The sequence below is a fragment of the Somniosus microcephalus genome, chromosome 3, assembly GCF_052327205.1.
Source record: "Somniosus microcephalus isolate GS21.2 chromosome 3, FLI_Smic_1.0, whole genome shotgun sequence".
NCBI lineage: Eukaryota > Metazoa > Chordata > Chondrichthyes > Squaliformes > Somniosidae > Somniosus > Somniosus microcephalus.
The window spans coordinates 341,604,619-341,629,554 of record NC_140989.1 but is presented as its reverse complement, the minus strand read 5'-3'; the positions used below and the strand labels follow the sequence as shown (position 1 = coordinate 341,629,554).

Sequence of the window (24,936 nt, the reverse complement as noted above, 5' to 3'; positions counted from 1 at the left end):
TCTGGCACTTCTTCCTCCCCTCAATCAGCCTACTGGTTCGTGAAAGGGCAACAACACACCTTTCAGCGCCTGGTTACTCCCTTTCGTGATTCTCCATTCAATCGGAAAACAGGAAACATTAGTCGTTGCCAAACAGAAAATCCCGCAGGCAATCTCATCCGCGTTAGGAAACAGAGGGAGCGATGAGGGCGAATCGGCAGCAAGTTAATGGGAAAATAGCGACTCCCAGGTACTGGGACCCTGCTTTCAGTGTAGGGCAGGAAGAACTGGAAACTAAGGCTGAGCCACACGCCGAGCTGGCGTCAGCTACAACGGGGAAGTTGGTCGACAGATTTGAACAATCAGTCGAAGATAGGGTTGTTTAATCACAGTATACTAACACCCATGAAAATACATAGGCTTCCTTTTTATGATGCCCGTGTTAGTTTATTTTGTTTCTCAATCTGAATTGTAAATATTGGGTGTAAGACCAATTGTTGCAATGTGCTGGTTCACTGGGAGTATTTTGTCGGTGAGTTGTTCCGGTAGTAATGAACAAAGAGTGAGCTTTCTTCTTAGTTTATTAGTGGCAAAATGCACATCCATCTGATTAGAAATGTATTATTTATAGTACAGTAAATATCTGGTCGTTTACAAACTAGCCAGTTTAAAACAGCAACAATTGCACAAAGATTCATGATCTTTACCGAATAATAATGAGAGGAATAGTAATGTGAGCAAAATGTTATCAAGATGTGGAATAATTAAAATAAAAACAGAACATGCTGGAAATTTTCAGCAGGTCAGGCAGCATTTGTGGAGAGAGAAACAGAGTTAATGTTTCAGATCGATGACCCTGACAAAAGGTCATCGACCTGAAACGTTAACTCTGTTTCTCTCTCCACAGATGCTGCCTGACCTGCTGAGTATTTCCAGCATTTTCTGTTTTTAATTCAGATTTCCAGCATCCACAGTATTTTGCTTTTTCATGTGTGGAATAATTAACCAGTTATCCACCAATTTCTTTTTCTTGCAACGTCAACATTCAAGATTAGATGGGGTAGGCTAAGGGATATGCGAACAGGGTGGGTAAATGTGATTCGAACTATTTCCTCACATGAAAGGTAAATGTCGGTTGGGTCGAATGGCCTGTTTTCATGTTGTAACTTCTCTGTAAAACATCTAGTGGAATTTAGAGTGCATACCACAAATGAACCATAATTGAAGTTCTAACGTGTAAATCTAGACTTCTGAGCTGATCCGACTCTGGAGGAAAGTAGAAAGATATTCATAGAATTACATAGAATATACAGCACAGAAACAGGCCATTTGGCCCAGCTAGTTTGTGCTGGTGTATATACTCCACAGGAGTCTCCTCCCCTTCCATTGACCTCATCTCAGTCTTTCAGCATATCTTTCTATTCCCTTTTCTCTCATGTACTGGTCTAGTTTCCTTTTGAAAGCATCTAAGCTATTCACCGCAACCACTTGCTGTGGTAGCAAGTTCCACATTCTCCTTTTTTCCCTATTGGATTTATTAGTAACTATCTTGTATTTACGACCCGTAGTTTTCGATTCTCCCACAAGTACAAACATTCTCTCCACATCAACCTAGTCCAACCCATTGATAATTTTAAAGTTCTCTATCAGGTCACCTCTGAGTCATCCCTCAACCAACACTCCTCTGCTTGACACTAACACTACCATTGCAGTGCAATTGCACCTTTAGATTTAACTAAACAAAAACTTCACATAAAGTTAATTATCTGCTTCTGTTAGTTGCATTATATCTGCTGGAACTAATAGAAACAGAGACTCCAAAGGCATAAGCCACATTTTCCTTTAAATCTAGCAGGGTTGAAATTGGTCACCACCAATAGTGCAGGACGGGCTGATAGTGAATCAGCAGCCCATTTTACATTTCTTTTACATTTAACATTTTACTTTGAATATTGTCTTACAGATGGAAAAGCGAACCTTTTTCTTATACTCGATGGGAAGTGAATGACGCTACCAATAATGAAGGTAGGATGGAAAATTCTGCCATTTCCCTTTTATTTTCCTATCACTATAAATTCCACTGCACACATCTTCTGGCCCCAGCTCTAGGCTACCTCCTTGCATACATCCAAGTCTGCACTTGGAGCTACAAATAATTATGTAAATGAGCTGACCCTGGAAATTCATTTGTTATTAGCTTTTTTCAGCTTGGCTCAGTGGTCGCCCTCTTCCCTCTGGGTCAGAAGGTTATCGTTTCTAGTACTCTAGTACTTGAGCACATAATCTAGGTTGACACTTCAATGTAGTATCAAAGAAGTGCTGCATTGTCAGAGGTGAAATATTACTGAGGTCTTGCTGAGGTAGATGTAAGAGATCCCATGACACTGTTTAAAGTAGAGCAGGGAGTTCTCTTGGTGCCTGGTCAGTATTCATGACTCAGTCAACACCACCAAAACAAATTAACTGGTCACTTATCTCATTTGCTGTTTATGTGATCTTGCTGTGTGTAAACTGGCTGCCGTGTTTACCAACGAAACAACACTGACTGTGCTTCAAAAGTAATTCATTGACTGTGAAGCACTTTGGACTATTATGAGGAAGTGAATGATGTTATATAAGCGCAGGTTGTTCTGTACTATTTTGGCCATTTGTACCAGTTCTTAGCCAGCATTTTTTATTCGTTCCTGGGATGTGGGCATCGCTGGCAAAGCCAGCATTTATTGCCCATCCCTAATTGCCCTTGACAAGGTGGTGGTGAGCCGCCTTCTTGAACCGCTGCAGTCCATGTGGTGAAGGTACTCTCACAGTGCTGTTAGGGAGGGAGTTCCAGGATTTTGACCCAGCGACGATAAAGGAACAGCGATATTTCCAAGCCAGGATGGTGTGTGACTTGGAGGGGAACTTGGAGGTGGTGGTGTTCCCATGTGCCTGCTGCTCATGTCCTTCTAGGTGGTAGAGGTCACAGGTTTGGGAGGTACTGTCAAAGAAGCCTTGGCGAGTTGCTGCAGTACATCATGTAGATGGTACACATGGCAGCCACGGTATGCCGGTGGTGGAGGGAGTGAATGTTTAAGGTGGTGATGGGTTGTCAATCAAGCTGACTACTTTGTCTTAGATGACTACTTTGTCTTAGATGGTGTTGAGCTTCTTGAGTGTTGGAGCTGGTTACTGGTTAAAGAAGGGATTAACACAATTGTAATGAAGGATATTAGCTCTGATGATGTGGAATCTGTATGGGTAGAATTGAGGAATACCAAGGGGAAAAAAACGTTAGTGGGAGTGGTATATAGACCTCCAAACAGTAAGGCGGAGGTTGGGGATGGCATTAAAAGGGAAATTAAAGAAGCGTGCAATAAGGGCACAGCAGTCATCATGGGTGACTTTAATCTACACATAGATTGGGCCAACCAAATTAGTAACAATACTGTGGAGGAGGAATTCCTGGAGTGTTTACAGGATGGTTTGCTGGACCAATATGTCGAGGAACCAACCAGAGATCAGGCCATCTTAGACTGGGTATTATGTAACGAGAAAGGATTCATTAGCAATCTTGTTGTACGAGGCCCCTTGGGTCGGAGCGATCATAATATGATCGAATTCTTCATTAAGATGGAGAATGAAGTAGTTGAATCAGAGACTAGGGTCCTCAATTTAAATAAAGGAAACTACGATGGTCTGAGGAGCGAGTTGGGTAGGATTGATTGGGGAATGGCACTCAAAGGGTTGACGGTGGATAGGCAATGGCAAACATTCAAAGACCAAATGGATGAGCTACAGAATTTGTTCATCCCAGTTTGGCATAAAAATAAAACAAAAAAGGTGACTCAACTGTGGCTAACAAGGGAAATTAGGGATAGCATAAGATCCAAAGAGAGGACATATAAATTGGCCAGAAAAAGCAATAATCCTGAGGATTGGGAGCAGTTTAGGATTCAACAAAGGAGAACAAAGGGATTAATTAAGAAAGGGAAAATAAAATATGAGAGTAAGCTTGCAGGGAACATAAGAACTGACTGTAAAAGCTTTTATAGATATGTGAAGAGAAAAAGATTGGTGAAGTCAAGCGTAGGTCCCTTGCAGTCAGAATCAGGGGAATTTATAATGGGGAACAAAGAAATGACAGACCAACTAAATACATATTTTGGTTCTGTCTTCACAAAGGAGGACACAAATAACCTCCCAGAGATGCCGGGGAACATCGGGTCTGATGAAAGGGTGGAACTGAAAGAAATCAGTATTTGTAGGGAAATGGTGTTAGGAAAATTGATGGGACTGAAGGCCGATAAATCCACAGGGCCTGATAATCTACATCCCAGGGTACTTAAGGAAGTGGCCCTAGAAATAGTAGATGCATTGCAGGTCATCTTCCAGAACACGATAGACTCTGGAACAGTACCCATGGATTGGAGGGTAGCTAATGTTACCCCACTATTCAAAAAAGGTGGTAGAGAAAAAACGCGGAATTATAGACCGGTAAGCCTGACATCGGTAGTGGGGAAAATGCTAGAGTCCATTATAAAAGATGTAATAGCAGAGCACTTGGAAAGCAGTGACAGGATCGGACAAAGTCAACATGGATTTACAAAAGGTAAATCGTGCTTGACTAATCTACTGGAATTTTTTGAGGATGTAACTGGTAAAATAGATAAGGGAGAACCAGTGGATGTGGTGTATTTGGACTTTCAGAAGGCTTTCGATAAGGTCCCACATAAGAGATTAGCATGCAAAACTAAGGCACATGGGATTGGGGGCAAGGTATTGACTTGGACAGAGAACTGGTTGGCGGACAGAAAGCAAAGAGTTGAAATAAACGGGTCGTTTTCCGAGTGGCAGGGAGTGACTAGTGGGGTACCGCAAGGATCGGTCCTAGGACCCCAGCTGTTCACAATATATATTAATGATCTGGATGAGGGAATTGGATGTAATATCTCCAAATTTGCAGACGACACAAAGCTGGGTGGGAGGGTATGCTGTGAGGAGGATGTCGTGAAACTCCAGTACGATTTGGACAGGTTGGGTGATTGGGCAGAAACATGGCAAATGCACTACAATGTGGATAAATGTGAGGTTATCCACTTTGGTGACAAAAACAGGAAGGCAGATTATTATTTGAATGGCAATAGATTGGGAGAAGGGGAAGTGCAAAGAGACCTGGGTGTTCTTGTGCACCAGTCGCTGAAGGTAAGCATGCAGGTGCAGCAGGAGGTTAAGAAGGCAAATGGTATGTTGGCCTTCGTAGCAAGAGGTTTCGAGTACAGGAACAAGGATGTCTTGCTACAGTTGTACAGGGCCTTGGTGAGACCACACCTTGAGTATTGTGTGCAGTTTTGGTCACCTTACCTGAGGGAGGACGTTCTTGCCATGGAAGGAGTGCAGCGAAGATTCACCAGGCTGATACCTGGGATGGCAGGAATGACGTATGAGGAGAGATTGTGTCGATTGGGCTTATACTCACTGGAGTTTAGAAGATTGAGAGGGGATCTCATCGAAACCTATAAAATTCTGTCAGGCCTGGACAGACTAGATGCAGAAAGGATGTTTCTGATGGCTGGGGAGTCCAGAACCAGGGGTCATAGTCTAAGGATAAGGGGTAAGCTATTTAGGACTGAAATGAGGAGGAATTTCTTCACCCAGAGAGTGGTGAACCTGTGGAATTCTCTGCCACAGAGGGCGGTGGAGGCCAGTTCATTAAATATATTCAAGAAAGAGTTGGATATATTTCTTAAGGCTAAAGGGATCAAGAGATATGGGGAGAAGGCAGGGACAGGGTACTGAATTTGGATGATCAGCCATGATCTCATTGAATGGCGGAGCAGGCTCGAGGGGCCGAATGGCCTACTCCTGCTCCTATCTTCTATGTTTCTATGTTTCTATCAAGGCAATTGGAGAATATTCCATCACACTCCTAGCTAGTGCCTTGTAGATGGTGGAAAAGCTTTGGTGAGTCAGGAGGTGAGACACTTGCTGCAGAATACCCAGCCTCTGACCTGCTCTTGTAGCCACAGTATTTATGTGGGTGGTCCAGTTAAGTTTCTGGTCAATGGCGACCCCCAGGATGTTGTTGGTGGTGGATTCAGCGATGGTAATGCCATTGACTGTCAAGGAGTGGTGGTTAGACACTCTCTTGTTGGAGATAGTCATTGCCTGGCACTTGCGTGGCACGAATGTTACTTGTCACTTATCAGCCCAAGCCTGAATGTCGTCCAGGCCTTGCTGCATGCGGGCATAGACTGCTTCATTATCTGAGGAGTTGCGAATGGAACTGAACACTGTGCAATGAACAGCGAACATCCCCACTATGATGGAGGGAAGGTCATTGATGAAGCAGCTGAAGATAGTTGGGCTTGGGACACTGCCCTGAGGAACTCCTGCAGTGATGTCCTGGGGCTGAGATGATTGACCTCCAACAACCACAACCATCTTCCTTTGTGCGCAGTGTGACTCCAGCCAGTGGAGAGTTTTCCCCCTGATTCCCATTGACTTCAGTTTTACTAGGGCTCCTAGATGCCAAGGGCAGTCATTTTCACCTCTGGAATTCAGCTCTTTTGTCCATGTTTGGTCCAAGACTGTAATGAGGTCTGGAGCCGAGTGGTCCTGGCAGAACCCAAACTGAGCATCAGTGAGCAGGCTATTGGTGTGTAAGTGCTGTTTGATAGCACTGTCGACGACATCTTCCATCACTTTGCTGATGATCGAAAGTAGACTGATGGGGCGGTAATTGACCAGATTGGATATGTCCTGCTTTATGCGGACAGGTCATACCTGGGCAGTTTTCCACATTGTCAGGTAGATGCCAGTGTTATAGCTGTACTGGAACAGCTTGGCTAGAGGCGCGGCTAGTTCTGGAGCACAAGTCTTCAGCACGACAGCCGGGATGTTGTCAGGGCCCATAGCCTTTGCTATGGGAGTAGACGAAAATCAGCCTGGTCTCTTTCCCAGGCATTACTATTTAAAATTCGCTAACAGAACAATTTTTTTTGGCAGCAGAGGTTAAACTGTCCCAGCTAGAGTCACTCCCGCTAAATTGATACTACTTTGGTATTGATTCTCTGTGAGGGATGACTGAATGATACAAAACTAAGGCTATCTACCTAGATAGCATTCTTCACACACCACAATTCCTCCCTAATATCCCCTCATGCCCTACTGGCTTGTTATTGTTAAGGAAGTCAATATAAACTGGAATACAAAGGGTGGAAGTTATGTTACAGAACTCTGGTTAGACCCCATTTATTGTACTGTGTTCAGTTCTGGGTGCCACACCTCAGGAAGGAGGGCAGCACAGATTCACCAGAATGATACCGGGGCTAAAAGGGTTAAATTATGAGGACAGATTCCACAGACTAGGCTTGAATTCACTTAATATTAGAAGATTAAGTGGTGATCTAATTGAGGTGTTTAAGATGATCAAATGAGCTGATAGGGTAGATAAGGAGAAACTATTTCCTCTGATGGGGAGGCCAGAACAAGGGGGCGTACTTTAAAATTAGAGTTAGGATGTTCAGGGATGATGTCAGAATGCACTTCTTCACATACAGGGTCGTGGAAATCTGAAACACTCTCCCACAAAAAGCTGTTGAGGCTGGGGGGCTAATTGAAAATTTCAAAACTAAGATTGATAGATTTTGGGGGGGCAAATGTATTAAGGGTTATGGAACAAAGGCGTGTAAATGGAGTTAAGATACAGATCAGCCATGATCTAATTGAATGGTGGAACAGGTTGGAGAGGCTGCATGGCCTACTCCTGTTCCATGTTCTTCTTTAGGCTACTATAGGTCAGAAAGAACTAGGCTACCGCACAGGTTCTAGACCTTTACACAGCATGGGAGCACAGGTTCATGTGGGAGCAGTCCCAATGATGTCATGAAAACAAAATTTGTTTCCTTAGAATTAAACAAGATTGGAAAGGGTCGTATGGTGTGTAAGGGATGCTATCATTCAAAGAATGATGGCGACCCTACAAGGTGGGTAATGTTACATTTTTGCTCTTAAAACTTCATTTCTCTGAGAAGTATTAAAATGGCATCAACTGCAGCATAGTTCTTCTGAAGTTACAGACATCTATTCAGCACTGTAGGTATGGCTCTGCCGGTGTATAAAACAATTGCCATCTTTCTCTTTTTATAATAGCAGGACTTCCTGGATTGTGAGCATCTAGAACTACAACATTTAACCAATCCATGGCCATATCAGCACTACTTTATCTGTTGTTTTACCCCTGTCGTTGGTGTTGCTGAAACAGAAACTACACCAGCTAATCATGGGCAGCAAATGTTTTCTGTTTGACTGAGCTGCGTTTATACAAGCACCAAGGAAACGCTTGTCTAGTTGCAGTGTTTTATGCAGGAGGCAGGATCTTGTCGGAAATAAAATGCTGTTGCGCATTAACAGCTAATTAAAACTAAGTAATCCTACTGGCTGACTTATAGATGCTAATTCCTGCTGGAATGTTGTGTTCTTAGATACTGCCACTGTTGTTATGTAGGCAAACATTGCTTGAGTATCTTTGGGACATCTTCAGGTTGTGAAACATACTTTATATAAATGCAAGTGTGTTCTTTCCTTCACCTGGATGGGTGCAGCCACAACACTCAAGAAGCTCAACACGATCCAGGACTGAGCAGTCCGCTTGATGTATTACACCAATCCACATCGAAACATAGAAACATAGAACAATAGGAGCAGGAGTCGGCTATTCGGCCCTTCGAGCCTGCTCCACCATTCAATATGATCATGGCTGATCCTCTATCTCAATACCATATTCCCGCTCTCTCCCCATATCCCTTGATGCCTTTTGTGTCTAAAAAACTATCTATTTCCTTCTTAAATATATTCACTGACTTGGCCTCCACAGCCTTCTGTGGTAGAGAATTCCACAGGTTCACCACCTTCTGAGTGAAGAAATTTCTCCTCATCTCAGTCCTAAATGTCCTACCCCGTATCCTGAGACTGTGACCCTTCATTCTAGACCCCCCAGCCAGGGGAAACATCCTCCCTGCATCCAGTCTGTCTAGCCCGGTCAGAATTTTATATGTTTCAATGAGATTCCCTCTCATTCTTCTAAACTCTAGTGAATACAGGCCTAGTCGACCCAATCTCTCCTCATACGACAGTCCTGCCAGCCCAGGAATCAGTCTGGTGAACCTTCGCTGCACTCCCTCTATGGCAAGTATATCCTTTCTTAGGTAAGGAGACCAAAACTGCACACAGTACTCCAGGTGTGGTCTCACTGAGGCCCTGTACAACTGTAGTAAGACATCCTTGCTCCTGTACTCAAAGCCTCTAGCAATGAATGTCAATATACCATTTGCCTTCCTAACTGCTTGCGGCACCTGCATGTTTGCTTTCCGTGACTGGTGTACAAGGACACCCAGATCCCTTGGTACATCAGCATTTCCCAAACTAGCACCATTTAAATAATACTCTACCTTTCTGTTTTTCCTACCGACGTGGATAACTTCTCATTTATCCATGTTATACTGCATTTGCCATGTATTTGCCCACTCACTCAACTAGTCTAAATCACCTTGAAGCCTCTTTGCATCCTCCTCACAACCCCACCTAGTTTTGTGTTGTCAGCAAACTTGGAAACATTACATTTGGTTCCCTCATCCAAATCATTGATATATATTGTGAATAGCTGGGGCCCAAGCACTGATCCCTGCGGTACCCCACTAGTCACTGCCTGCCACCCCGAAAAAGACCCATTTATTCCTACTCTCTGTTTCCTATCTGTTAACCAATTTTCAATCCATGCCAGCATATTATCCCCAATCCCATGTACTTTAATTTTGCACACTAACATCTTATGTGGGACTTTATCAAAGGCCTTCTGAAAATCCAAATACACCACATCCACTGGTTCTCCCTTATCTATTCTACCAGTTACATCCTCAAAAAGCTTCAGTAGGTTTGTCAAACACGATTTCCCTTTCATAAATCCATGTTGACTTTGTCTAATCCCGGTGATATTTTTTAAGTGTCCTGTTATCACATCCTTTATGATAGACTCTAGCATTTTCCCTACTACTGATGTTAGGCTAACCGGTCTGTAGTTCCCTGTTTTCTCTCTCCCTCCTTTTTTAAATAGTGGGGTTAATTTGCCACCCTCCAATCTGCAGGAACTGTTCCATAATCTAAAGAATTTTGGAAGATGACAACCAATGCATCCACTATTTCCATGGCTACCTCTTTTAGTACTCTGGGATACAGATTATCAGGCCCTGGGGATTTATCAGATTTCAGTCCCATTAATTTCTCCAGCACTATTTTTTTACTAATGCTAATTTCCTTTAATTCCTCCTTCTCACTAGACCCTTGGTTCCCTTGCATTTCTGGGAAGTTATTTGTGTCCTCTTCCGTGAAGACAGAACCAAAGTATTTGTTTAATTGCTCTGCCATTTCCTTGTTCCCCATTATAAATTCTCCCATTTCTGACTGTAAGGGACCTACATTTGTCTTCACTAATCTTTTACTTTTTACATACTTGTCGAAGCTTTTACAATCCGCTTTTATGTTCCTTGCAAGTTTACTCTCATACTCTATTTTTCCCCTCAATCAATCTCTTGGTACTTTTTTGCTGATCTCTAAACTGCTCCCAATCCTCAGGCTTGCTACTTTTTCTGGCAACTTTATATGACTCCTCTTTGGATCTAATACTATCCTTAATTTCTTTTGTTAGCCATGGTTGAGCTGCTTTTCCTTTTGTGTTTTTGCGCCAGAAAGGAATGTACAACTGTTGCAATTCATGCATTTGTTCCTTAAATGTTAGCCATTGCCTATCTGTCGTCATGCCTTTTAGTGATGCTCCCAAATCTAACCTAGCCAACTCACTCCTCATACCTTCGTAGTTTCCTTTATTTAGATTTAGGACCCTGGTTCCGGATTGGACTTCTTCACTTTCCATTTTAATGAAGAATTCTATCATGTTATGGTCACTCTTCCCTAAAGGACCCCGCACAACAAGATTATTAATTAACCCCTTCTCATTGCACAATACCCAATCTAGGATAGTCTGTTCCCTAGTTGGCTCCTCAACGTGCTGGTCTAAAAAAACATCTCGTACACACTCCAGGAATTCATCACAGAAACCTCACAGTGCAGATAGAGGCCATTTCGGCCCATCGAGCCTGCACCAACACATATCCCACCCCCGATCCCCGTAACCCCTACATATCCCACCCTATCCCTGTAACCCCACGTATTTAATCCCCCTAACACTAAGGGTCAATTTTATCATAGCCAATCAACCTAACCTGCACATCTTTGGACTGTGGGAGGAAACCGGAGCACCCGGAGGAAACCCACGCAAACACGGGGAGAATGTGCAAACTCCACACAGACAGTCACCCGAGGCCGGATTCGAACCCGGGTCCCTGGCGCTGTGAAGCAACAGTGCTAACCACTATGCCACCATCCTCCACAGTATTATTGCTAATTTGGTTTGGCCAGTCTATATGTAGATTAAAGTCACCCATGATTACTGTAGTACCCTTGTTACATGCATCTCTAATTTCCTGTTTGATGCCATCCCTACATTACCACTACTGTTTGGAGGCCTATAGACAACTCCCACCAATGTTTTCTGCCCCTTGGTGCTTCTTAGCTCCACCCAGACTGATTCTACATCTTGATTTTCTGAGCCAATATCCTTTCTCACTATTGCTCTGATTTCATCCTTTACTAACAAGGCCACCCCACTAACTTTTCCTTTTCGCCTGTCCTTCCTAAATATTGAATATCCTTGGATATTCAGCTCCCAGCCTTGGGCACCCTGCAGCCATGTCTCCATAATCGCAATTATATCATATCCGTTTACATCTATTTGTGCTGTTAATTCATCTACTTTATTACAAATGCTTCAAGGGTACTTCAGCAGCACCTCCAGGCCCTGTAACATCTTCCACTGAAAAGGGCACCACCAACATCTGAGTGCAACTAGGAATGGGCAATAAATCTAGCTTTGCCAGTGTCACGCACTGGAACAAATTTTAAAATGTGTAGCAACCAATGTGCACATTGAGATTCCACAGACTGCAAATGAACAGAATGATCAGAAGGGAGAACATTGCGGTGGTGGGGGGTGGGAAGGGAGGACATCGGGACTGGAGGGCTGGGGAGAGATTGCCAGGGGGCACAGTGAAGGCTTCCTTGAGATGCCAGGGTGAGCACTCCTGCTCCTCCTGGCCCACAAGGGGTGCTGGAAAAAGCACTTACCTGATGGAGCCGGCAGATCCCGCCACCTCTTTCCCTGCTGATTTTCCCGACCTTTGGGGAACCAGCAGCAGTGAATTTTAAATCGGCTCCCATTTGTGCTGTAGGAGCCCGATTTAAATGTGTTGTTGAAGTACCGTGCCCCTCCATGGCGGGACACTCGGACACCATGAAACCCCCCACCGGAAAAAACGGCAACGGGTGCGTATGCGGCGAGTTAGGGTCCTGTTTCGCACATTTGACCCCCCCCCGCCACACAACCCCCTCCCACCCATTGTGGGTGGGGGTTAATATCAAGGCCAGTACCACCAAAAACACAGCACTCCCTCAGTACTACACTGAAGTATGTTCCTAAAGTCCTGAAATAATGCTTCAACCCATAACCTTGTGATCCAGAGGTGAGTGATACCAAATGACACTTTATATGGAGGTTTAGCCAGGATTTTGGGTTATTACTGTAATGTTATTGTTTAGTCCGGTGTCATGATATGTGAACTGAAAAGAATCAGCTTGCCCAGGGAGCTTGAATTTTTCCAACGTCTGCCAACAGTCTCAGGGTTAAAAAAATATCCTGCTATGACATTTCCAGTCAATCATCTGGTGTTAAATGGCTGCGCAGAATTTCTGGACAGTGAATCTTGCATGGAACTACATTTTCATTGGAAAGTAGTTAACGTGACCTCTTGCCTCTACCGCGCCAGTCTGAGACTACACCTATAACACTATCCGTTTGACCTCGGGTTCACAGCAACTAGCCTTGCCACAAAGGACATCTTGCCCATGCTTCCCTCAGCTCCCCCTTTACCATTTTGTAAAACACCTGCATGGTTCTTGACTCAAAATCAGGCCAACCTGTCTTACAAGTCATTAGTTGCCAGGGCCTAACCATCACCAGCAGTGAGATCTAATGAGGTGAAACAGCAAGGCAGATTGCAATCCCTTCGACTGCCAGCAGGTTCAGTGAAATGACAGCATTCCTGGCCCAGCCATATAAAACAAAGCTTACAGCTTAAACACTGATACTGAAACGAACACTATTGTTGCTTTATTACCTTAATATCAACCCCTTGTATTACAAAATATGAAAAATTAGACAAATTACTTACTTTCAATATTCTGTCTTTCCTTTATCCCTATTACTGTTCTTTCCCCATTCTATTTTTATTTTAGCTTTTACTTCTTTCTATCTAATCTTACCTAATATATGTTTTAATAAAAGAAAAGAGTTTCCTCTGCATGCTGAGGTGGGAGCTTATATAAAAAGCTCTGATTTGATTTGCTTTGATTTGCTGAGATCTGTCTTCAAAGGCGGTTTGCTGTTCCCGCCAGTTGAACCCCAATAATCTAGAGCGTTAACTGGCCATGTCACATTAGATAGAGGAGCCCTATTACTGGACCAGCTATCTCATTAGTGGTCTTGGGGCACAGTAAGGATTAATAAGGACATTTCTCGTGATTAGTTAGCTATTAAACAGCAGGTGCATTTTCAGTGGTTATATCGTCCCTTTGTGGAAAAAAATCATACACAACTCCTAGATTTCTAGATAAATTCAGTTGACAGCAAACATTATGTAATATCATGAACTCATAGCACAGCCAAAGCAGTTAACATTTTTATTATGTAGATAAAACAATAAGAAGTTAGTGCTGGGAGCTAGATAATGGGCATTTATTCTATGTTATTAAGTTGTTTATTTTAATCTTTAAGCTGAAGACGGCATTTCCCTGCATAGGCCAGAAAAAATAAGCTATGATATAGGAAAGTCAGATTTTAAAATTAATTGTTTAATTATGTAAATTTTGTAAGTAATGTTACATTTTGTTCATCGTCAACTTTTCCAGTAAAGCAAGTAGATTGATGGGCAAATGCACTCCTCTACTGAGCTCGCCATTAAAATGATTTAAAAAAAACACTTTTCATATTTTATTTATATTGATCTAAATATAAATTTCACAAATATACATCTTGATACTTGTTTCCTGGTCAACATTAATCCCTCAACCAGCATCACTAAAATAAATTATCTGGTCATTATCTCATTCCTGTTTGCGGGACCTTGCTGTGCGCAGCCGCCACACTGCGCTATATTACAAACAACAATAACATGCATTTATGCAGAGCCTTTAGCCTTTAAAATGTATCATGGCCCTTCACAGAGGTGCAATGAAACAAAAATAAACTCCGAGTCAAAGGAGGAGATATTAGGAGGGGTGAGCAAAAGGTTGGCCAAAGAGATGTATTTTAAAAATTGTCTTAAAGATGGAGCCGGAGAGCCGGAAGGGTTTGAGGAGGGAATTTCAGAGTGCAGCACTTAGTTGGCTGAAGGCACAGCCGCAGTGGTGGGAAAATGGGTGGGAAGGATGGACAAGGGGCCAGAGTGTCACACAAAAGATTATTGCTTAAGATAAAAAATCACGGGATTGGGGGTAATATTCTGGCATGGATAGAAGATTGGCTATCTAACAGAAGGCAGAGAGTTGGGATAAATGGTTCATTCTCAGACTGGCAATCAGTAACAAGTGGTGTTCCGCAGGGGTCAGTGCTGGGTCCCCAACTCTTTACAATCTATATTAACGATTTGGAGGAGGGGACCGAGTGTAACATATCAAAGTTTGCAGATGATACTAAGATGGGAGGGAAAGTAGTGAGTGAGGAGGACATAAAAAACCTGCAAGGGGACATAGACAGGCTAAGTAAGTGGGCAGAGATTTGGCAGATGGAATACAATACTGGAAAGTGTGAGGTTATGCACTTTGACAGGAAAAATCGTAGAGCAAGTTATTATCTTAATGGCAAGAAACTGGAAAGTACTGAAGCACAAAGGGATCTGGGGGTCCTGGTGCACGAAACTCAAAAGGTTAGTATGCAGGTGCAGCAAGTGATTAAGAAGGCCAATGGAATGTTGGCTTTCATTGCTAGGGGGATAGAATATAAAAATAGGGGGTATTGCTTCAGTTGTACAAGGTATTGGTGAGACTGCACCTGGAATACTGCGTACAGTTTTGGTGTCCATACTTAAGAAAGGACATACTTGCTCTCGAGTCAGTACAAAGAAGGTTCACTCGGTTAATCCCGGGGATGAGGGGATGGACATATGAGGAGAGGTTGAGTAGATTGGGACTCTACTCATTGGAGTTCAGAAGAATGAGAGGCGATCTTATTGAAACATATAAGATTGTGAAGGGGTTGGATCGGGTGGATGCGGGGAGGATGTTCCCGATGATGGGTGAAACTAGAACTAGGGGGCATAGTCTTAGGATAAGGGGCTGCTCTTTCAAAACTGAGATGAGGAGGAACTACTTCACTCAGAGGGTGGTAGGTCCATGGAATATGCTGCCCCAAAAGCTGTAGAAGCTACATCATTACATAAATTTAAAACAGAAATAGACAGTTTCCTAGAAGTAAAGGGAATTAAGGGTTACGGGGAGCGGGCAGGAATTTGGACATGAGTCTAGGTTCGGATCGGTCATGGCCCTGTGGGTAGCGGAGCGGGCCCAGGGGCCGTGTAGCCTGATCCTGCTCCTATTTCGTGTGTCTAATTCTGTTAGATTCAGGAGATGGTTCTGTGATAGTGGATTGGCAGTTAGGATCAGATCAGCCATGATCTTATTGAATGGCGGAGCAGGCTCGAGGGGCCAATTGGCCTACTCCTGCTCCTATTTCTTATGTTAGTTGCAGGAACAGAGAGTTCTATATGGGGTTGTAGGGCTGGTGGAGGTTGCGGAGCTAAGGAGAGGTAAGGCCATGAAGGAATTTAAACAAGAGGATGCGAATTGGAGGACTGGGAGCCAATGTCGGTCAGCAAGGACAGGAGTGATAGGTGATTGGGACTTCCACAGAACCCCCACAGTGCAGATAGAGGCCATTTCGGCCCATCGAGCCTGCACCAACACATATCCCACCCTATCCCTGTAACCCCACGTATTTAATCCCCTAACACTAAGGGTCAATTTATCATAGCCAAATCAACCTAACCTGCACATCTTTGGACTGTGGGAGGAAACCGGAGCACCTGGAGGAAACCCACACAGACACAGGGAGAATGTGCAAACTCCACACAGACAGTCGCCCGAGGCCAGATTTGAACCCGGGTCCCTGGCGCTGTGAGGCAACAGTGCTAACCACTATGCCACTGTGCCCCCCTTGGTGCAGGACAGGATATGGGCAGCAGTTTTGGATGAGTTGAAGTTTACAAAGTGCAGAGGCCAGCAGAGCGCTGGTGTTGTAGACTATTATAACGATGACTACACTTAACAAGTACTTCATTGACTGTGAAGTGCTTTGGGACCTATCAATGCAAGTTCTTTCTTAATTAGCACTCTTTCCTCCCCATACTGCAGCTTGTGCTGTTTATTATAGAATCCCATTCGCATTTGCTTACCATTTCAATGAATTGTGACTATTAAATTACCATTACACATTTAATTGTAGGATCAATCCAAAAACATTTTGAAATGGACCCGCCTTCCATGTTTTGTTTTTCAACATTTCGTTGACAACATAATAGATTGGGACTGGATTCCATAGTGAGGTGTATATATACGTTCATGTTTGTCACTAGTATAACCTTAAGTTTCGTAACTTCAGAACTCTCAGTGTATAAATTCATTGCTTAGATATATATCAAAATGAAATAGGAACTATTGAAAAAGTGAATTACTACTCTGAAATTCAAGATGGGGGTATCTTTGCAAATCAGTTATTACTGTCACATTAATAACTTGAGATCTTTGAGGAATTTGCATGAAATGATAACTGTATGTAGGCATACATATTCATATAGTGATGATATTTAACAATTGGGTTACTGCTATGAATGTTAGTGCAGCTCTCTCTGTTACTTGATTAACTTGAGACATTTTTGACAGATTTGCAGCAAATCTAATAGATTCGTTTTATTATGTGGGTCTTGCCATGAAACTGGATTCCTCCCCTCAGATTCCAAATAGGCTGCCTTCAGCTTATTGTCCCCTCACTTAACACGATTTGGTCAGAATTCAGTTAAGCAGGAAAAACGCGCCTTGTGCTAACTTTAACTTGAACTTGAAGGAGTTGACCTTGTCCCCTGTCTACCAGCAGTTATATATGAGTGAAAGGTTTCAGTTGAAGTGCAGCAGCTTCCGCTACATTGAGTCATGCACATTAACAATGTATGAGTCGATAGACAATGTGTGGCACTTTGCCAGGCCTTGCAACAGGCAGCTCACCGGATACATTGCCCATAATTTTCCGCCCCGTTAATATCAATTGTCTGAAAATTGAGGGCGAAACATTTGAGGTTTTCCGATTAAATCGCCTGCTGTGTGCTCGGTCCTGCCAGTGGCACAGGGCCTCTGAAAGATCACCCCAAGCTTTATTGCCTATTTAAACATAACATTACATAAATCACTTATTTGTATAAAAGCTTGGCCTTCAGACTGATTTCCATTTAATTATTACTATAGCTCATTATACAGTGGTTTATGATTAATGAGCAACTCTTCAGATCTCCGCTGACAGCACACCATTGTGAGAGAAAGATGTAACAATACAATCATTTGAGAACTAATGCACTTTATTTGTTTTAGTACCTCGAACAGGTTTCCTTATAGATTATTTTAAAGAAATGCTTGTACTAAATGATTGTGATGCAAGGCTGATCCTTCAGCGAGGACTGGGGATTGCTCATTTGCATCCAAGTCTCCAGCTACAATATAATGTTCAATCTGGTTGAAAAGCTGACTGACGTCTGTTGGAAATTAACCAAACTAATTTCTAACCCTTGTATATCAACTTCAGAATCAGTAATATAACGAACAAGTCAAACAATTCTGCAAAACGTGAGCCCTCTATATTTTTTAGTCATCAGTTCTTGTTCAAAGAGATTCTGTTAGCTTTGCTAGTGGAATCATAGAGCATAGTTTACATTTTTACGGTCAGTCAGTATGAAAAAAGCAAGGTGCATATTTTGACACCCATATTTAAACTCTAAAAGGGGCATGCGTAATGCTTCCTTTTGATTTATGCAGTTTAAAGCTATTAAAGTTTATGAAAATCACTCCCAGCCTCGGTCTTGAATACCAAATCTGTGCATTTCCAAATAATGCTTATACTAATTGAGCCAGACTGTTTATTTCTAAATGAAAATCAAACAGCTGCAGCCAATGAAAGTCACTGATAATAGAAAACAACCTGAAGGTTATTTGTGAACAGCAGTAATTTACATGATTCACAGGGAGTCTTTCACAATTACTGTAATTGTAATCTTTCCCAAGAGCTCAGTGATTTTTTTCCTGCGAGTGGTTGCAGAATACAGACCAGGGAAGTCCTAGGTTCAATCCCCCAATCAGTCTGTCTTTAGCTGCACTCAAGAGGGGTGACAGTAGGAGCTCTACAATTGGCCTCAATGCCGCAGCTTAGAGTATGGAAAATGGCCAGGATTCCTGGTCTTCATCACTTGCTGGTCGTCCTTATGTGTGGCCATTAGTGAGGCTTTGATGCCACCTCCCCACCTGTCAGAACACCTGCCAACAGTCTCTGCCAAGACTCACACTTGAATTATGTAATTGAATGAGGTCATGGAGGCTGCCGGTGCCTGTGGAATTGTACCCTAGCAAGGGGTCCGCACCTTCAGAAGAGGAGGGGTCGAGAAAATGGCAAGATAAAGAAATATAACATAAGAATATGTTACATCTCCTGAAATATGTTTTTGTTAAATTAAATGAGGAATACAGTTATACTGTCAGATAGCCTATCCGCTATCAAGTTGTCGATGATCCAGAACTTTCTTCAAATGAACCGAGGGAAGAACAAAGTTATCCTACTCTGCTCCTGCCAAAAACGACAGATCCTTGCTGATGACTGCATCTCCTTTCTTGCTGCTTGCTCAGGTTGAACCAGATGGTTTGCAAGCTCAGTATGTTATTCAACCCTGAGCTGAGCTTTAATCCCAACATCCTGTTTATCACCAAGACCTCCTATTTTCATCGATGCAGCATCACTGCCTCTACCCTCAAATCACCCCCATCACAACTGAAACTCTTCTCTATACTTTTGTTCCCTTCAGACTGGCTTTCTCAAATACCTTCCTTACTGGCCTCATGAGCTTTATCCTTCATTCCAATTCGCCCAAAGCTCCTTCACACATATCCTGCCCTGCAGTAGGTCTCTCCTCGCCCATCGCCTCTGTGTTCACCAACTTGAAATGGCTCCATGTACCCTACAAAAAAAAATCATCATTTTTTTTTGGCTTATACATCCCTCTATTGGCTCATCCCTTCCTACCTCTGCAATCTTCTTCAGCCCTACACCCCAATCTGTATCTTTTCTCACAGGCACATTCATGTGTAAAATGGAGATGTTCAAATTTGACAATTGCATGGGCCTGACTGAAGTATTTGAGGCTTGTATCTCTCACAGTATCCGGTCCTCTGACGTTGTTCTCCTATGTATCCCACCTTTGTTTCACTCCGCCATCACAGGCAGAACTTGCAGCTGTGACAGCCCTAGGCTGGAACTCCCTTCTTAAACCTCTCTGTCTTTCTCCTCTCTTTGCATTTCAAAGTCTCCTCCTTCAGTCGCCTCTCCTAATTTATTTTATGACTGCTTGGCATCTGTTTCTCCTCTGTGAAGTGCCATTGGATGTTTTGCCTCCTTAAAGATGCTATATTAATGTAAGAAATCGATATTGTATTATTTAAGAATTCTTTCCTGTTTAGGTCATTGCCAACAGCAACTAGGTCGACCAAATGTGCATTTCAAATGCAGGAACCTTAACGCGAGCACAATTATTATTTCATCACACTTGTTAAATACTGCACATGGTTCAAGTAAAGAAATGATGTCCTGTATAAATGAAGAGCATTTCAGCAGCCAGAAAGCTAAACACTCTCCTTTGCAACCAATCACAGCCAAGGATCTGGAAAAATGTGCTAATAGTTCTCAGAATATGACTGAACCACAAACCAAAGGATGCACATCTGCACTTTCGGTGAGCAAGCATTCAAATGGACAACAAAACTGTAACATTCAAAAAGCAACCTGTTCCAACATTAAATGTGCAAAGCGTGCATTGTCCATGATAAACCATTGGCTACCTGGCAACCAGTTGAAAGATCAGACTGAAATAACGCAGTCAAGGTCAGCAATTTTGGAGTGTGGTGATCATTGTAATAACAGCTACTGTAGCAAATTTTTAAGAGCTTGTGAACTGTCAACAACGAACCAGCTTCTTGAGTTTAACTTGGAAAAGAGACCACCCAAAGATTCAAAAATTGAAAGGAAAAATAAATGTTTGGAAGTCTGCCATGAAGGGCAGGTTAATTTGAAAGAAGAGCTGTTTCAAGCCAAAGGAACTGTATGTAAAAAAAATGCTGATTCAAGGATGTTAAGCAAAGCAAAAGATGGCACTGTATGTAGCCCAACAGATCAAACAAGTGACGATGGCAGTTATATGCGGGCAAGTGCTATAGACAAACAAATCAACAGTAAAAGTATTCAGGATTCAGCTAACTCTTATGCAGGCTTATCAGCAAGATGTCTTACAATAAGTCCTTTACAGCAGACACTTGAGTTGGCAAGAGAAGAAACGAGTATGCACTCTTATAAATCTGGCTGTGGCAAACATAATAACACAAGTGACATTCTTCAAAGTTTATCCAAAGAAGGAACGCAATGGAAACGTCAAAATTGTAAGCTTGCTACAGTCACCTTGTTGGAAGATAAAAGTCTATCTGAAGAAACACCAGAATGCATCTCATTGATTGATCGACAGGAGTCTGGAGGAACAAAGTCTGTGGTAAACACATTCTCTTATTAATTTACAGCACAAAACATGAACTGCCTCTTATCACAAGTGAACATTTTCTAGTCACTGACAAATTGCAACATAATGTTTACCTATTGTTTAACTCTGACCTGTAGTGTTAGCCTATATATCTTAGGTCTTACAAAGAGCCAGAACAGGCACGATGGGCTGAATGGTCTCCTTCTGTACTGTATCATTCTATGTATTAGGGTGAACTACTTTCATTATCTGCAACACACGGTGGATGCTGTTTTAATGATCTGCAATGCACAATATATTTAAAGTCTCCGTACAACACTGTGGCCCTGAAATTGTGGTCGGAGGCATAGCTAAGGAGTACGCCGCCAACCTCCGAACAAAATCCGCACTTACCTCGAGTGAAGCCCCAAGCTTTGAAACGCTGCGGAGTTGAGTGCAGCGTTGTGGCCCACGGATTCCAGGGGGCGCATCATTGTGTGTAAATGTACCTGGGATCACGTGGCTCCTTTTACCAATCAGGAAACATTTCAACTCGACGTCAAAGAACTTGTAAATTAAACGGTGATACTAATTATATTTATTTGACAAATACAGTACTTGGCTTTAAAAAGCACAGGGAATACTTTGGAGTTAGTACAGTTATTTACTGGAAGACTCTGCAAGATTAAAAAAAAAGATTAAAATGATCTCATCCCTTAAACCGAGCCTTTGCAGCGGCGTGGTAGGTTCTTTTATGTGTTTCTTTTCAATTATTATACAATTTTCTCATCCCCCACCCCCTTTACGCTATGCAAACAGGCTCCTGCACCTGTTTGCACCAGCTGTAAAATTTTCCAGCATAATTGATGCACAGTAGATGGGCAATTAGCCCAACTTTTCGATTTCAGTGAGGACTTGAAAGTCGCAGCGGATCATCTGTCTATTTGGAACTTGACATCGCAAGTTCGGGATTTAGCGCATGCGCTTGGGAAATCCCGAACTTGCGGTCAATTTCGAATGCGGTATGACGGCAAATTCAGGGCCTATGTATTGGATCAATTTTTATAAACCCGTTGAGGTTCCATGACCGTGCTCAAATACTAAAGTTTTCACGTTGCACTTTGTTGTACAAATTCTATTCCTTCCTCGTCCAAGATAGGAGGTATAAGTTATTAGATTTTTCTGAGTGCACTGTAATGTAAAATTTTATCAATAAAATTCCCCAGGTTCTGATCGATATATGAATGTGATATAATTAATTTTCACAGACGTGCACAAAGGTCAAATAAATTGACTAATACAAGTTACAAATATAACATCTCGATTGTAATAACCAGTTGGATTAAAAAAGAGATCACATATTATTTGTATGTAGGACCTTGGTGTGTGTGTTTAATGTAAATGTCGATACTTTCTTATATTTTGAAGCAAGTTAGCAGTAGCATTTCTTTGGTCATATCGAAAGAGAGCAAAAGGACACTGCATGATGTTTTCTACTGCACAGTTATGTTTCGCACGGTATACAGACTGACAGCTGACTTCCTTCCAATTGTTGAGTACCCTGGTTTTAGCAATTAGATGTCACATTACTATAACTACAGTGATTCTTTTTCTTTTATAAACAGGCTACAGTAATGCTTCCTCCAGCATTCCGCCCATATCCTTTTAAAGAGCCACTCCATCGAAATAAGGGGACAGCAAGGTTTGAAAATCAAGCAAAATGCCTCCAAGTAATGCACATTAAAGTCCAGTTTATTCATTTGTATCAAAAGTTTAAAAGCATATTTCTATCATGATTTTAACCAATTGTGTTCAGCTTTTGATTTCAAATTATGACCATTATTTGTTTCTTTTGTAATCTATTTTGTTTCACATTTCTGTTGGAATACTTTTCTGTTTTGGGGATAAATTAAAAACTAGTTAACTTCCAAATAATAATGAAATAAAATAGTCTTTCAAAAAATAGTACATGGGTATCAAATTTCTAACATACTTTAAACAAATAGTATGCATGTGTATGTTGTAGAGAATGGAACCATATTAGTTGAGAACCATGGAAAATGCATCTTATTGAACGTCTGTTAAAAGTATTCTTTTGTAAAATTTGATTTAGATTTAGAAGCAATTAACCTCTGAATATGATATCCACCTAATATTACATTAGAGTTTTATAAATCATAGTTAAGTGTATAAACACAGAACATACTGCAACATTGTTCATTGATCACCAATACATAAGATTTATATTTCATTTAATATCTAAATATTGCATTTTTATCTTGCAGGAAAATAATCCTATGAAAATGTACCATTGCACTCCACATACACAAGATGAACAGTCAGTTCAAAACATAGCAGAGATGGCACCACCTGAAAGTCATATTACTATAGCTCAATTATTGCACACTATCAGAGAGGGAATGCACCAAAATCAGGATACAATCCAAATAAACAGGTATTTCTTTTACATGTTTTAAACATTAGTCCATGTATACAAATTTGTTGAATAACTAAATTGTCAACATAGCTGACTTGTTTTATTATCAAACTCTGTGTTACATTTGTAGCCTTTTAAAGGAAAATCACAGAACAAAAGGAATGAAGAGCAAATATGTCAAAGAAGCCTTATTCCAGCACTTACAGAAGACAAAGGAAATGCATTAAGCTGTAAACAGATATTGTTTAAAAAGAAAAATTGTATAATTACAATAACTTTTACAAACTATGTTCAATAGTTCTATCTCATCATACCAGTTATTTTAAGAATTCCTTGGTGTGCGTGCGTGTGTGTATTTACATGTTTTACTAGGTAACATGTGACAGTAACATTACTACAAAGAAACATAAATAACACTTAAAAATGCTGGCTTTTCCTAGGAATTTGGGAGGGATATGAATTTTACAAGACTTCTTGTTCCTTATGCATTACTATTCTACACAGTAACTCCTGTCTTGCTTGCTATTTTATTGGAAAGAACCCTACTTTAATGTCTAAGTGTGTGCTGGTTTGATTTATCTTGCCAGTATCTCCATTGGTTTCTTTCCCCCTAGTTTGACCTTTACAAAATCACTGTCAGGTGAACCAAACGCAAATAAAAATTTGCTGCAACCAAAGTTCCCATTGTAACTTTGCCAATAACAGGAATCAAGATGGTGAAGCCCATGAAAATAAAATGAGCTCCAACATAACTTGAATACACGTATGTCTATTGCAATCCTGCTGGTAAATTACATGTCAGTGTAATTGTTTTTTGGAATATTTACTACATTGTAGTATGTTAAAATTATAATTTTATAAAATATAAAAATATGCACTAAATCAGATAAACTGTGGTGTAAAGGACAGTGCATCAGTATCGATCAACTAAATTCTGATTTGTCTCTTCTCTCCTAAAGGCAGTGACACATGCTGGGTAAAAGTTCCATGAGTATTGATAGAACTCCTGTATGTCAATCACTCAAGTGTTTAGCAATCAAGTGTCAACCTAGATAATAAGGCTCAACGGACAAGTTAATGGGGGTGGAGGCATCAGAACTGAGCCTAAAACTACTCTTCTCCAACGTCCATACACTAACATTATCCGGCGTGGGTCAATAGACAGCACTCAGGAATCAGAGCCTCCTGCTGCTTTCCCTCTTCCCGTCAATCCCTAATGCTAAGGTTAATTGTAGCACTCTCTATCACTACCTCAGCTAAGATCAGGGATCGAACCTGGAACCAATAGCACATCTCGCGGCTCAATACCTACTGAATTGTTGGGGGAGCTCACATACGATTCTTAAATGATTATATATTCAATAGTTATGAAAGTGTCAGAAAGGTATTTTAATGGAACTGTTTATCAGTCCATAGTGTTGAATGTTGTTAGGAGGACATATTGAAATCAAAATGTAATTTAAACCATAATATGTTACTTTTGTAATTGTTATGGATAGCATAGCAATCTTTCTTTTACATATTTTATATTATGCTATTTATAAAATTTGGTTTACTATAAAA

The 24,936-nt window shown here is 41.5% G+C and overlaps 1 protein-coding gene across 1 annotated transcript; it reads left to right on the top strand.

Annotated features, from left to right (window-relative positions):
• Window positions 1-24,936, top strand: LOC147122289 (uncharacterized). The gene is made up of 6 exons (XM_085983261.1): window positions 1-229; window positions 1,943-2,004; window positions 19,891-20,969; window positions 22,562-22,666; window positions 23,222-23,391; window positions 23,504-24,936. The coding sequence occupies exons 1-6, from the start codon at window positions 183-185 to the stop codon at window positions 23,598-23,600; spliced, it is 1,560 nt and encodes a 519-aa protein (XP_085839387.1). The 5' UTR covers window positions 1-182; the 3' UTR covers window positions 23,601-24,936.

Coding starts and splice junctions, on each gene's coding strand:
- LOC147122289 (XM_085983261.1), top strand. CDS start 183: ATGAGGGCGAATCGGCAGCAAGTTAATGGGAAAATAGCGACTCCCAG. Junction 230..1,942: donor GGGAAAATAGCGACTCCCAG/GTACTGGGACCC, acceptor ATTGTCTTACAG/ATGGAAAAGCGAACCTTTTT. Junction 22,667..23,221: donor ATCAAGCAAAATGCCTCCAA/GTAATGCACATT, acceptor TTTATCTTGCAG/GAAAATAATCCTATGAAAAT.